The sequence below is a fragment of the Sus scrofa genome, chromosome 6 (assembly GCF_054392235.1).
Source record: "Sus scrofa isolate SSC_HxYL_T2T_F1_AM1 chromosome 6, Sscrofa_HxYL_maternal_Yorkshire_Landrace_v2.0, whole genome shotgun sequence".
Lineage (NCBI taxonomy): Eukaryota > Metazoa > Chordata > Mammalia > Artiodactyla > Suidae > Sus > Sus scrofa.
In genome coordinates, this window is record NC_139388.1 from 9,139,240 (window position 1) to 9,154,749 (window position 15,510).

Below are 15,510 nucleotides of genomic sequence, written 5' to 3' on the forward strand. Positions count from 1 at the left end.
AAAGACTGTTTTTCCAAATAAAGTTAACTTTGCAGGTTCTGGGGGTTGGGAATAAGACATATATGTATGTATGAATGTATGTGTGTATATATATATACATATATATATATATATATATATATATATTTGGAGGGCCCTACAGTTCTACTGATCTACGTTTACCAGGTTACACATGTATTGTTTTCATAGTTGTAAGCTATGAAACACCGACCAAGCAAATCATTAGATACATTTTGACTGGTCTGAGATTTTTCGTGGGTCTGTAGTTTCAAAGTGAAGGGGCACAGCATGACCAGAAAGCCCATTAAAAAATTGAGACAAGGAGTTCCCACGTGGAACAGTGGAAATGAATCTGACTGGAACCATGAGGTTGCGGGTTTGATCCCTGGCCTCGCTCAGCAGGTTAAAGATCCGGCATTGCCATGAGCTGTGGTGTAGGTCACAGACGCAGCTCGGATCCTGCATTGCTGTGGTGTAGGTCGGCAGTTGTAGCTCTGATTAGACCCCTAGCCTGGGAACCTCCATATATGGCGAGCTCGGCCCTTAAAAAAAAAAAAAAAAAAAAAATTGAGACAAAACTGAACTAAGAGTATAGACTCATTTCTTTGGTTTATATTGTCATTAAAATGAACCACCACGGAGCCATAATGATCGGAATAATTTAATTCTGCCATTCAGGGATTAAGAAGACCTGAAATTCATATCTCGGCTAATCTATTTACAAGGTGTTGGCCTCTAGGCAACTTTTGCCATGACGCCGTGCCTTGCTTTTCCCATCTGGTAAATAAAAATAATATGACCTATGTTGTTTCCATGTTGTCCTGAAAAGTCAATTAAATGAGACCATGTAGGCAAAGCCGGGGCAAGTTCCAAGCCGCAATAAATGTGCCCTCCCCTTTGACCCCATGTTGCTATTCATGAAATTAACCTCTCCCAACATAAACTGAGTGTATAATGCTTTATGGCATTCTTCTGCTCACTCAGAGAGGAAAACAAAAGAGAGGCCTGGAACGAAAGTCAGGAGAAGTGGACTCTAACCCAGACTTCTCCTCCCCAGCCGTTTAACCTGCAGAACCGGGCCCGCTTCCCTGAGCCTCAGCTTCCTTAACCCCAAAACAAGGGCTCCAAAGTTATCGGCCATCTCCAAGTCCCTCAAACCCCTCCTGAGCAGAGTTTACCTCTTGGTTGGCAACGTAAGTGTCGGGGAGACATCCAGCTTTCTTCTCATTTAGTCCAGACTTTCACACCATTGGTGACTTACTGATAATCTCCTAACTCAGAGAGTAAAATCAGCACAATCTGGAAAAGAAAAACCAGGCCTCTCTTTGCCAGGAAAGAAGACTTAGATCTGGGGGTAAAACAGATGCAGGACTGTGTGCTTTTTCTGCCAGGCCCAGTGGATAGTGTATTCAAGGCTTGTCTCCTCCCGGAGGACCTGGCACCACCCCAAACTCAGTCTCACACAGACCAGCGTTTACAGCCTCTCCAAAACCTCCCAAGTATGTATTTCATAAAAGCAAGGCCTGGTTCAAATCCCTTGTAATGTCTCCAAAGGGAAAGAATCGAGTCAATAATCAGGGCTGTGTCTGTGTGTCGTAAATTCCCCAATCCCCTCTTCCCTCTCCCGGCTAGCACACGTGGGCACACGCACACACGCATAAACACAGCCATAAATATATACACTCCCATTTAATAGACTGGGGATTCAAATTACAGTTACAGTGTAATAAAACTGACTAATCTGCAGGGTGTGTGCAGAAGTCTGTGTGTGTTTGTGAGAGAGAGAGAGACAGAGACAGAGAGACACTTAAAAGCCTCCTCCTTTTATTGAGATCTAAATTCCCAAAACAGGAAATCCCTCTGGGACTTTGAAATAAGCAGTCTTCACAGAATTGTCCTAGAAGCTTCTTATGGGGCTGGCTACCTAATTTCCAGGTCCAGGGCACAATGAAAACACAGGGCCCATTTTTCAAAACGTAAGGATTCCAAAAGAGCCAGAGCAGAACCTGAAACCACGTGTGGGGTGAGACCTCATTGCCAAGACCCCATGCGGTTGTGCAGGAGGCTGGTCCTGGCTTGATCACCAAGATCGAGTCTGGATCAGCGTCTCACACCCTCCACCCTTTCTTTAGATATCTCACACTGACGTGCGTTCATGGAGGTGAGCACAGAAACGGAGTTGTCTTTGGAAAGAGGCAGGCCTGGGTTTGAATCCTGCTAGACAGCATACCCACACAGTCTCCTTAGACACTTCCGTTCCTCTGCTTCAGCTTCAACTCCCTGGCTCTTAAATGGAGACAGGGCGACTCATCTCCCAGATTTACAAGGAGGATGAAATGCAGCAAGACAAATAAAACCCGGAGGACAAAGCCTAGCACACAAGAGGTGTTCAAAGGTCCCTTCCTTTGGGCACAGATGTTGCAGATCTGTTCAAACAAAAACCACACTATCTATTAAAAGTGAAGATCTTGTAATTGAGGTTTGCCAGGGGTCCTTGGTGATGAGGACCAAGTGGAATGGAAAGCCTGACGCCGTGTTTTCCATCTGTCCTTTCTTTACCCCTAAGGAGGTTTCTCCCTTTGGGATGGGAAGGCATGACCTTCGAAAAGGCGTCTGAGCTTGGGGACTCTGGTAAGCCTCAACTCAAAGTGAAGACGAGCTGCAAGGGGAAGGGGGAGGGGAGGGGTAAGAAAGAAGGAAAAGTTGGTGCTGAGGTCTGAAGAGCGCCTCGGTTTGTTTTCTCGACAAACACCGGGAACTTTCTGGCTGCCAGGTTCCTGGAGCGGGGACGGCGCCTCCGCGGCTCCCATTGGTCAGCGCGCGGCTGTTGCTACGCGGATGGGCCAATGGCGCGCGAAGGGCGTGCTGGCTCCGCCCTTCCCCGGGCTGGCTGCGGGAGCCCGGGGGACGCGTCTGGAGCTGGCCCTTCCACCGGCCTTTTCTTTTTGTTTTTGAGGAGGGGCCAGGTTAGAGTTGGGGGAGAGCTTGGGAGGAGCGGACGTCTCCCTGCGACGCTCCCTGTGGGGTTGGGTCACCTGTCTGACTCGTTCCTCCTCTCCACGCTCTCTCGCCCTCCTGCCTTTTGCACCGCCCGGGGGAACAGGGCTGGACGCGCGGGCAATTTGATTGTGTTTATTTTTCTGGAGCCTGTGCGTGTTTTATGTTTTAATAACTTTGTCAACTCGGTGAACTTTCTCGAGAGAGCACCGGGCAGCTTCTCTCGCCTCTCTCCTTCCCCCTTGTCTCTCACTGGCCTCTGGGTCGCTTCCAAAAGGTAAATCCCCTTTCCCCCAAGAAGGCCCTTCTCACCTCCGCCACCACGCCAGCACTGGCGCTTTTGGCCTCGAAGGGCACCGTTTTCTTGCTGCAAAGCAGGGCCCCTAGTTTAGAAAATTTCCAGGAGAGACATTTCAGGGCAAGAGAGGGAAAGAGCAGCTATAAACCGCTGCTGGGTACTTTGGATTAATAGTGAAAAGCAGTAATAAAATAATGACTATTCATTTGCCGTGCTGGACGCTGTGCTAAACAGTAGTATTACTCTGTATCAGACACCGTGGTCTTGCTTTTGAGCAATTGCCATGCTTCATCTTCTTTAAAGCTTCGTGCAGATGGGTAAACCGAGGCACCCCAGAGCAGTGAAGCCCTGTATGTCTCTGGCTCTGGAACCCTTGGTTCTACCCGCTTTCTGGTGGTGTTGCACAAGTTTAAGATGGCCCTTGAGGTGAGGGGGATCCTGGGTTCCCCATCTAGGCAGGTAGCTCAGTGGAGGCCATGCTTCCCCACCCCCACCCCAAGGCAGAGCAGGCCTGTAAAGCGTTGTTCCAACACTTGACAGCAGGTGCATAAACCCAGCAGCATGCCCAGAACCATCCAGTTCAGCATATGTAACAAACTGTTTCTTTTTCCTACAAAGTTCCCTTTTTTCTTTTTTTTCCAGGTTGCTTCCTTCGAGTTTTCCCTGTGAAGCTTCACCTTGGCGTGGTCCACATGGAAGGCAGAATCAACCCCACTCACAGGTGAGGACCTTGAGCACAGAGAGGCAGGGCCCCTGGCCAAGGTCACACAGTTAAACACAGCCGCTGCAGACCTGAAACTGGAGGGGAGGCTTCCCCTCTGCTCCTCCCCTTCTCTGCTCTCCGGGATCGCTGGGGAGCTAAATTATGAAATATAAAACAACAGCAAAATGTAGGGAATTGGGAATGCAGGAGGAAAAAAAAAAGTGAGAAATGAACTCAATGTTAACTTTTCATTTGGGCACTGCCTGGGAAGTGGCCCCTCAGCCAGGAGCAGGGGTGACTGGTGGAGGAGCGCCTGCTGGCAAGACTGGTTTCTACCGAGCCCAAGGCTCCCTACCACCCTACCCTTGTTCGAAGCCTGGCACCACAGGGAAGCATGTCTGTACTCAGTCTGCTGTTGCCCAATAGGCCCTGACTCGTCTTCCTTCTTGCCTTTCCTCCGGGAGAGGACCTGGCTGTGCCGGCCTCTTTCCCTAACAGAGCAGAATCTAAGAGGTGTTTCTTTTCTGATGACTTCAAGGAGATGTGTTTGAACTTCCATACCCAGTGTGACCCAGCTGGCGAGAGCCCTTCCAGCCCCACCCATCCCCAGAGACTCTCTGGATCCCAGGAAGATAGTACTGTCTCCTTCCTTAAATCCCCCAGCTTAAGAAGCCTAGCCTAAACCCTGCTCCTAATCTTTCGCTGTAAAGTTTATCAGCTAAAACTTTCCCTTAAAACCTATGGAAAATAAAAATCGGGATTGGAGCAGAGCAGATGGTTGTGTTTGCAGAAGCTGATCTCATGGCTGTTTTCCCTGGTATTGCGCTGTAACGCTTTCGGCAGCCCTGAATTCTAAAGAATGTCTGCAAGGCGCCTTTCTTCCTGAACAAGAACCTAAATCCCTCCTCTTGCAACCTCTGCTCCCTCCCAGGCCTTGCGGGGCAGTGAGACACCTACCCACGCAACGCAGTTTCTCCTGCTTTCAGGATTCTCTGGGGCCGAGAGCCACACAGACAGGCTTTCTCCTTCCACAAGCATTTCCTTGGAAGGTGCTCCGTCTCTGTGGTGGGCACCGCGAGTCCCATCCCCGTGCTTCCCGTCAAGTGGGAGAAACCCTGCTACCCAAACCCCATCACCAACCCAAACTTAGTTCTCTGTGTTACGAGGCAGACATTCATCATGCCACTGTCACAGAGTATGGAGGGTCTTAAAGTCATTTAGAGCAATCCGGGTAGGCTTCATGGAGGAAGTGATGTTTGTGCTGAGGTTTCATGCATGGACATAGCGCAGAGGCTGAGGGTGAGGGTGGGTGGGAAGAAGAACCAGCACGGGCATATGTTCTTTGCTGGGTCTGATACCCACTTATCCGCTGAGAATGTTTAGCAGAGCCTCTTGTAGCCCAGTCCGCTCTCTGTGGATGGGAATTCCTTTTTATTGAGACTGGTAAAATGACCTTCTCCAAGAACACTGGTCTTTCTCTAAGGAATTGAGACCACATGTTTAGGCCTGGGCTGGCTAGGTGGCTGTACAGGTCGCCAAAGAGAGAAAACCAACACATTTTTCACCGCTTCCATCATCAGGGACTAGCAACTTGAGACCTACCGACTTCTGCCTTGGCCCAGTGTAGTTTCTCTTATTAAGAGTGTTAACCTTTCAGCGCCCCTGCACGAAAAGAATTCAGCTTCAGATGCCTCTGCGATTTATGAAGGGCCGGTAGGAGCCTGGTATTTCCTAAGTATGACCCCCCGGGGACCCTTCCAGCCACCCTGGGGGACAGAACTTTTCAGCCCCTTTTTGCAGATGAGAAAAACAAGGCCCAGCAAGCGCTTGGGGCCTGACTCCCACTGTGTGACCGGGATGCAGAAGAGGGCAAAGTCCCCTTTGACAGCTCATAGAATGAGCATTTTATGTCACAGATTCCCAAAGGGTCGAGTTTGGACAGTACTCCGGAGCAACGTTTTTGCTTTTGCTTTTTTTTTTCTTCAACTCCTACCCAGTGGTTGATCTATCAACATCCTGCAATTTTGGAAATTTCACTTTATGATTCACAAGTACCTGGAATCTGCAGAGGATTTTTGCTGTTAGGAGGAAAGGTAATTGCTTCTCCACTTGATGCCATTTCTACTTACAAACGGTTTCAGGGGACCGCTCTGCTTTCGGACACTGAGGAAAACGCCGTGCCGTCTTGGTCTCAACCGCCGTCTCTCCTCCAATAGGGAAGTCACTGTCTTCTGATGAAGCCACGTTGACTTGCAGGTCTTGGATGATTCAAAAAAAAAGATCTTTCCATCTCTGGACTTCCAGCTAGGCCTAAACAGAAAACATGACCTTTTCAGAAAAGACGTTTATTCAAGGTTTAAACCCAGTGGGTGGGCATCAACAGAATCAGGTGTGCTAACAGCACGCCCTGCGTCTGGAGAGGATACCAGCCCTGCAAATAAAGGAAGAACCCAGAAGACCAGATCCGAATCTCGAAGAGCCCTCGAGGAGCCATGCTCCCATCACTCCCTGCCGTCTCCGCTGCCTTCTTAGGAGTTTGAATTATGAGGTTAAGTACTTGAATCAACCATACTTTTCAGTGATCTTCCAGTGGAAACCCTTCTGGACCAAATACCACCAAAGGGAGCCTCTGTGCCTGGGTTGGTGGTGAAGGGTCATGGAGTTGCCGTTTTTAGAGTCAGCTTCCCAAGTCCGCGGGGCACCCCATGCTTTGCTTCTTGTTGCCTTTCCAGTTGGGTGCTTCCCTGAAGGATACCTAGTAGCTTGCACCTGACCTGAATACCAGTCACAGCAGCCTCCTCAGCTAGAGCCATTCTTAATGTATCCATCCGTCCAACACATATTTCCTGAGCTCCTACTGTGTGCGGTGCTGCAGCGATGCGGTCAACAACAGTCCTGTCCCTGCTTTCAGGACATTCACAGTGCAGTAGAGGGGAAAAGACAGTGTTTAAAGGACCAGGGATGAAATTCAAATTGATGCAGATTGAATTCCCCTCGGAAAACTTCCCTCTGGCTCCAGAGAATGGACTAGGGGCTGGGGGAGGGGCGCCACTCTCTGCCACCTGCTACCATTCTGTGTGACACCGCTAGCACTCAGTCACCCTCTTTTTTAATTTCCTGCAAGCACCGCACACACGTGCCCTGAAAGGCCTGCGTTTGTTTTCTTTTCCCCCCGGTGGCCAGTCTGCCTTTACAACACACAATGGAAGCTTCATGTAGGGAGGCACTTCCTCCAGTTTGCAGAATTCCTGGAACCAAGAGGGAGCCCTGTCTTCTTTGTTGAGCCCATGAGGGACTTGTCCCTTAAACTCCAGTAAGGCAGGAATGCTAGAAGCACCTGGGAGAAGGCACGTGGGAATTCCGAGAGGCAGTGGGAGGCCCCTGTACCTGGTGGGAAAGCCCTGCTGGCCTGAGCTGTTGTCACTCAAGGGGCTCCGGTCTGCTCCCTAGGAATCCCTGGGGGATTTGGAAAGAAGACCTTTCTTTGTTGTCGTAATTTAATTGCTGGTTAGCACTTCCATCCAAGTTCAGCGATAACTTCTGGAATTTGCACCTGAAGAACTTTTTTCTTCTTTCATGCTCCACTCCTACCCCCCCCCCCCCTGCTCTCTTCCCAGAAATGGGTGCCTGGCTGAAAACCCATGTACTTAGCAGTTGGCTGTGGCAGCACATGAGTAATCTCCCACCTTCATCAAGGAAGGAAGAAATGGAAAACTTGATCCCCAGGTGGCTTCGCAGGAACTGGAAAAAAAAAAAAAAAAAAAAAAAAAAAAAAAACGAAGATGCTGGCATTGTCCAGGGCTTGTAATATTTTCCTTTTTAAAAACAATCATTATGTTTGTGCTCGCAGCATGCTTTGTCATCACTTCTGATCATGATTCTCGACATCAGCACAACATTTTATCCATTTTTGAGGGAGATGCCGCTGAGGTCAAGCGGGGTGCGGGCTGCATTCAGCCCAGACGGCTAGGGCCCCGGGAGGTGCAACAGGCAGAGCTTCTCTGTCGCCCTTGCCAACAGCTCCTCCCAAGGTTACCTCTCCCGTGCGTGGTGACTTGCAAAGGAGAGGGACTTTGCCCCACAAGGCAAGAAGCAGCATCTTCTTCCACTGTTGGGGCTGGAAGAGAGGGCTGTGTGCGCAGTACCAGCATCGACCCCGTCTCTGTGGCCTGGCACTAGCAATTAAGGATGTCGTCGCTCATCCCCACATCGCAGACAAGGAGGGGGCGGTTGGATGTCACCGGAGGAGACAGAAGATGGATAGCCGTGGAGGTTCCTCTGTCCTATTGACGCAGACACACCCGTCTCTCTGTCTCACTGCCTGCATCACCTTCAATTTGGCCAGATGGACATCATCAGGGAACTTTTGTCTGGACCAGGAGCCTTAAAACACTCACCAAAAGAGCTGGCTCGTGGGAGAAATGAGGATGGGGCCATTAGAAGTTGGGAGCTGGGGCCATTAGGAAGCAGCCGGGCTCTGTGGATGCACAGGGGGATTTGTGCTCGATAATGGGAAATGTGAACACAGGTTAGTGCTGTGATTACAGCATCCTGGAGGGGGGCCCTGAGAGGCCAGGAATAGATTAAGACTCACTCAAGCAGAGGTTGGCGGAAGGGAGGAAGGTCACCTCTTCAGATCCCGGGGAAGGTACCCTTGTGGTCTGAGGCTTTCTCCTCCACCATGCAGACCAGAAGCGCCCTTTCCAGGGTCCCCCTGGGGAGTGGCTCATGCATATCCTGTCCTAAGACCTGGGACACATGACCGTCGGACGGGGGCAAATTAAATGCAAGTCCAGGACAGACGTCTTTAGAGGTCTTAGACACCGCCATCCTCTACCCTGTGTGGCCTGAGGGCTGTTCCTAGGGGGCCCTGGGCAACACCCATCAAGAGCCTCAGAAACACAAGTTTATTCTGAAAAAATATTTCTATATGCGTCCACCCAACGACTTGTAACTAAGAGCACCGGTGTGCTGTTTATACTGGGGGGAAATGGGAACTGATCTAAATGGCCAACAGCAGAGGGGAAACGCTCAATCAGTTGTGCATTCCTGCAGAGGCGCTCGGCAGACCTTTAAAGGTAAAATCACGTTAATGACGTGGGAGAAGGATGATGGCGTGTTAAGTAAAAAAAAAATGCAGGTTTCACTAAGAAAGCAGGTGGAATACGATCCCACTTCAGTAGGGAAACGGGTCTGAAAGCAAACAGGCCAGTTAACAGTGGGAGTCTCTTTGTAGTAGGATTATGGGTGCTATTTTATATCCTTTTCGTAGTGTTTAACGTTTTCACAAGTATTTTTTCATGTATTAATGCACATAAATATGTGTGGTTAATACATAGATTACACTCCCTTTCTTTTTATTTATTTATTTATTTTTTGCCTTTTCTAGGGCCACTCCCACAGCCTATGGAGGTTCCCAGGCTAGGGGTCCAGTCGGAGCTGTAGCCACCAGCCTACACCAGAGCCACAGCAACGTGCGATCCCAGCCGCGTCTGTGACCTACACCACAGCTCACGGCAATGCCGGATCCTTAACCCACTGAGCGAGGCCGGGAATCGAACCCGCAACCTCATGGTTCCTAGTCGGATTCGTTAACCACTGCGCCATGACAGGAACTCCACACTCCCTTTCTTATCTTTCTTACCCTACTTCACTCTGTGCCACAATTCTGATATCTTGGGCATTTATTTCTTATTTTCTGTATGTCACTGTTGCTCCGTCCTCTGGCACAAAAGCTTCCCAAGAGCAGGGTTTGTCTTGTTCAGAAATCTAAATCCCCGCCCCTCTCTAGCGCACAGTGTTAGACAGAGTTCCACAGGGATTCACCGAAGAAACTGGTGTACTCCTTTGATAATTGTAGAAATGGACTATTACTAACATAGAAAGGAAAGTTGTGATTGCAGCGAAGGTGATGCTCCCCCTCCCCCATGTTCATGACCATGACAAAATCAAACCAGGTACAGGACAGGTTAAGCGTAGCCTCTGTCATGGCAGGTGAGCGGCGGTAGCCACTGATGAAGTTGCAGATGAGGAGAGGAGGTGAGAGGCAGCCGGGCAGTGGAAGGTTACTTTGATGACTCTAGGCTTTTAACCATGGGATTCTGTTAAGAAAGACTCAGACCTTGGGGCAGAAATTCCCAGAGTAAGACCAGTATGCAACTCAAGGTTGACATTTGCTGTGGGAATTTGGTCTTTCCATTTAGAATGTCCAGCTCCCATCACAGTAGATGCATAATACCTTTCACCTGAAGACAGAGGTTTAGCAAGCACGTGGCATCTTGAAAAGGTCTCATACATACTGATTGAGAATCCTGACTCCATACTTCTCAGCTTTATGACCTCACTCGTGATACTTAAACCTTCCTCATCTGTAGTTCTCTTACCTACAAAATAATACTGACCTTACAAGGTTATTTTATGTATGACATGAGACTGTATAGAAAAGGTCTCACCTGGTACCAAGCATATGGTTTTCCCCAAATTCACACCATTTATGGTCACGCAGATCTGGTTTACTAAGAATGAATTCAGTAGTGGTGACACATAAAGAATACCACTTTCCACACTTGTGACAATCAGGGCATAAAGTCCGCTTATTTGAGCTGTGACTTCCTCTATCCCATTGTGGTCTGCAGGCTCCTTGTATCCCAGCTACCTGAAGGGTTTGTTAAAACAGGGCACGGGTTAACAATGCAGATTCCCTGGCCCAGCACCTGGGAGTGAATCTGAGCATCTTATCCTCAGGGGTCACTAGGTGATTCTAAGGCATCTTCAAACATGAAACCCACTGCAACTGGTGCTTCTAAGAACACATCCAAGAGCCTATTGTAGCCTTTTTAAAGTCAAGGCACAAAGTTTGCTTCCTTCCTCCTCTTCCAGTCCAGGCTTTTCCTTCTCCTAAGGGTGACGTCACAGAGAGTGGCTTTGTGAAGGAGTACAGACCTGCGCCATGTAGTATCTAGGCTTCCTGCAAATACCATTCAGTGACAGAGCCTTGAGCTGCCATGACTGCATCTTGCAGGACTGTGACCACACACAATAGTGCTAAATGCCTAGGGGGTTTTTTTGGGGGAGGTGGATGGGGGCGCTGCACTGGCAGCATATGAAGTTTCCCAGGCTGGGGGTTATTGGAGCTGCAGCTACAGCCTACGTCACAGCCACAGCAATAAAGAACCTGAGTCACGTCTGTGACCTACTCCACAATTCATGGCAGCACCAGATCCTTAACCCACTGAGCAAGGCCAGGGATCGAACCCTTATCCTCATGGACACTACTCAGGTTTGTTACCGCTGAGCCACAACGGGAACTCCCCACATGGCTGGTTCTTGATACGGATTCATTTGGTCTCCATTTGCCTTTTTAATGTGCCCAAGTGATCTAAGGAAATCTGACTCAAACAAAGGAAAGATCTGTCCCAATTTTCACACCTCCTCACAAATTACTCTTTCTCCCTATTTCTCTGTATTTCTCCCTGCCGATCCTTGACTACATAAGTTTTACGAATTCATCATTGTTACATTGATGTGTTTCCAAGATAGAGTTCTTTTCATTTCCTGATCAGTATCTTCCCCACTTTCCCTTTGCTGTCATCTGTCCCACATGAGAGAATTTCTTCCTTTGTATTAATTAATTCTGAACCTTTATGTGAGGCTTCGCTGCTCTCAGAGCCTTGTCATGCCCACTTTCTTATGATCAGAACCAGGTTCATTTATTCAGGTAGTTGCTTCATTCTTGCTCATGAAAAGCATCTCAGCAGAGACGGCTCCCACAAGATGCTGAGACGCTTGGACTCTGTTCCTGCAGAGATCCACGTTCAAGTCTGGCCACCTAAGGCCAGAGAATTCAGACAAGGAATGTAGCTTCCCACAGGCTGTTTCTCGTGTCTGTACAACATAGATAATCAGCACCCAGTCTCTAGAGAAGCTGCGAGAATAACATGAAATAATCACTTGAAAAATGTTCAGACAGTGCTGGTGTAGAGAAGGGGTTCCAGTAATGCCAGCTATTATTGTAATCATCACTGTTATTAAATATATTTGATAAAGGCTTTTAATGACTCTAGGAAGTGAGAGGAAGCTAACTCCATTTGGCCCGAATTGACCCCCACATCTAACTTGGGCCAGTCCCCAGTTGTCAACCCAGAATAGGAAAGAAAGAATGACATTTCGTGCTGTGCCCTTCACTGATTATTTATTTAATGGAGAGACTGGGAATCTGTTTTATGTGACGTTTTCAGATAGATAATTTTGGAGATCTCCCCCCCGCCCCGAAAAGCATATATTTGGCCTGTTTGGTTAAACTGAAACCCAAACATGTCATAGTTTAGAAATGTTTGCACCTACTTTTTATAGTCTTCAGATGGGATCTTTTCAGACTGGGGTGGAGATGGGGGGAGTTCTTTTTGCCAAACTTCTCCTGGGAACGCATGCCCTTGCAGGTCTCGGCAAACTCACTTAGTTCCAGGAGTTCAGGCTCCGGTAAGCTCTGGACAAACACCAGAGGCTCTGAGATGCTTAATTGAAATGAGCCCCAACTTCAGCGTTTTATGAGGTACGCCCATCGCTAATTTTTCTGGCCAAGTTTTCACGGGCCTCATTGCGACTGGGCTCCTGTCAGCACCTGGGAGACTCAGGGCTGCACCACGGAGCCTTGGTCTGCTTGGCTAGAGCACACCTCCCAGAGCAGCTGACCCTGAGTGCGTGTCAGTACACACTGCGTGTGCACACCAGGGCCGGGGGCCATTTCTTTGTCTGTACACCTTGTCCAGAAGTTCCAGAAAAGCCAGACCTCGCCTTCCCCTTAGCCAAGTCCTGCAGGCTGCGACCAAGTTCTCGCTCCAACATAACAAGTCTAAGAAACAAGGGAACACCTAATCTGAGAAGCCTGCCAAGCTCCCGTGTGAATTGGGAGTGGAGCAGAGCCTGGCTTGTGATAGCAGGAACAGAATATCTGATGGAGCACAGGGGTCATCTGAGAGAGAGGCCCATTACTCTACCAAGATCTGCCATCTTGCTTGGTTTGGACAAGCTCCTCCCAACCCAAGTTCAGAATCATCTTGGAAACTTGTCTTCAGCTACCCCCAACGTGCCAAAGATATGATTGGAATCACTTGCCAAAAATATCATTGGAAAACGGCACCCATTGAAAGTTTGAATGGAACAGCATCTAAGTGTCCATGTCAGTGTCAGAATGTTCTTTGGGCCAACAGGAAACAACCTGAAGCGGCACAGGTTGGGTTAACAGCACGCCAGAATTCCAATCCCACGTTCACGTTACCCTTCAGAAGGTTCTGGATTGGTCACACTCCAGTTAGAAAGAGTCAATGGCAGGAGCTCGGTGGCAGCAACCTAGTATGACAAGGTGTGATGGTGTTGAGGAAAGGCAAGCAGGGTACGAGGCCGCAGCCAGAGAGGGTTCAAGGCTGGGCTCTCCTCCTGCCCCTGGGACTGGAGAGACAGAAGGAGGACATGCTCTTGTCCAAACTCCAGAGTCCGAGTTGTGTGACACGGGACAGCGGCTGGGCTGGTGGAGGCCTCCTCGGCGGGGCTGGGCCTGCGATGGAGAGACAGGCCTCGCTGGAGATGCTGGGCACAGAGAGGGAAGAATACTCCGCTGCCCTTCTCCTCCCACTCCAGGCTCCAACCAGGGCCTCCCGGGACTGAACATAACCAGAAGCCAGTTCGCAGGGACCCCGGGAGAGAGGGGTGTCGGGACAGTGTGCCCTGGGAATGCGTCTCATGGGTCTCATAGAAAGTTGAGGTACAAGCAGTTCACGCAGGTGACAGAGGCCATTTTAGGTCATTTTACGGGGGCGCTGAGAACTGAGCGAGCCACGCTTACTTGAGCGCAGAGACCTACATTTCACACCACGTCCATCGTCGGATTTCATCCCTGGACTGCCCACGTCACACGTTCTCGCAGACACTTAACTTTCACACTGCCGATTTCTTCTTGCCCTATGGTCTCCATGCAAATTTTCCGATTCAGAAAAGAACCCAACCCTCTCATGGGCACATACTTAATTCACAGGCAGGCTGGCGGGGACATAGATGGCCAGCATCACACCCTCAGTAGACTGAGGTCAGGATCCCAGGATCCATGAGACCTGACCACGGCCACGCAAGGATCAGGCTGAGACAGACACGTGCACCGCTGGTCCTTCGTGCCATGATGCCAGTAAAGCCATCCAGCAGCTGTTTTTCAGGGTGATGTTGACACACGTCAAATACATAAACATTCCTATCAGAGTGACTCATTTGAAGGGAACCGTCAACTCGGAGAGGTGACGGAGAGGAGGAGGGGAAGCATTTACAGCGGTTCGAGATGGGAAGACCAGCTCACCGTTCAGGGTTTTTGTTCTGGAGGGAGTGCAGCCATGGTCTTACTGCTCTTGCATTGTTGTCTGGTGGCATCACCATTGTTGTAACGTGTATGTCGCCTGAGCTCCACTCCCTTAGAAATCTGGAGGAGGTCCCCGAGCCCCCAAGTGGACACAATGGGCCTCCCTTGCTGGCATTGCCACCTCTGCCCCTCTGGCCAGGTCTCTCTCTGTTCTTCAGAGCATCAGGAGCCGGGGGACCTGCAGCATCTGCCTTGGCCACTGCCTCAGCCTCCTCTCTCTCATCCTTCCCTAGACCATGCTGATAGGATGCACAAGGCTGCCTCTGGGTCAAGTTCAGGGGTGCTGCCCCCTCTCTTCTCAGTCTCCTCTCCACACAGTGAGGACTTGGTTGCCACTGTTCCTGTTGCCTGCTTCTACTCTGTTTGGTTTCAAGGAAGAGCTGTCGGCTTTGGACTGTAAATGACATGAAGCAGAAATCCATCAGTGGAAACCAAATGTGCAGCTGAATAAGTGACGGTCCTTAGAGCTGCAGGGCCAGCCCTTTCCTCTTCTGGCCTCCGAAGGGCTGCCCCACCTTGTGCCCTGTCTGCAGGGAGAGCGGTTTCTCCCTCTGGGGCACGACCTCACGCATGGCTCAGTGCCAGTGTCTAAGCCTGATGACCATGGAACCCAGAGGAAGGAAACTGCCCGCCATGTATCCAGGTTTAAGGTCAACCTTCCACCACTGTCATAGGGTTCACCTCACCCCAGAATGGTGGACCATGGCCATCCCCATTCTCCTCAAGAGGACCCCTCTCCACCCCATCCTTCCACCCACCACGCACGTAACCCCAAGCAGGTGATCTGAATGCATGTGCCCAACACCCAGGTGGTCCCCGACGTCGGGGCCATTGAAGTGTCAAGAACGGTTTCCAGAGGTCATCAGCATAGTGGTTCAAGATGGTCCTTGCAGGTTCTCTTTTCACAGTGGCTCCCTTGAGATGAGATGAGCACGCACTCAGCCCTCATCTTCTGTTTCATACCCTTTACCAGAAACACACAGATGTCAGCCAGACGCGCCACGATTCAGTCTTGGCTACTTTAGCGATAACTGTCTACATCTTGAGGACCACGCTGGGGTCTACACTGGAAGTCGAGCCGTCCAAGGATATCTTGCACATTTTTTGGAT

General features: G+C 49.8%; 1 protein-coding gene across 17 annotated transcripts in view; it reads left to right on the top strand.

Annotated features, from left to right (window-relative positions):
• Positions 1-15,510, top strand: part of LOC106510465 (uncharacterized) — an 806,226-nt gene that overhangs the window by 657,082 nt on the left and 133,634 nt on the right. For 15 of the 17 annotated variants that reach the window (XM_084959508.1, XM_084959509.1, XM_084959505.1 and 12 more), the window contains one exon: positions 3,938-4,016. In XM_084959508.1, the coding sequence (XP_084815634.1) occupies positions 3,938-4,016 (79 nt within the window). The other 2 variants (XR_014805374.1, XM_084959512.1) reach the window with 2 other exon arrangements.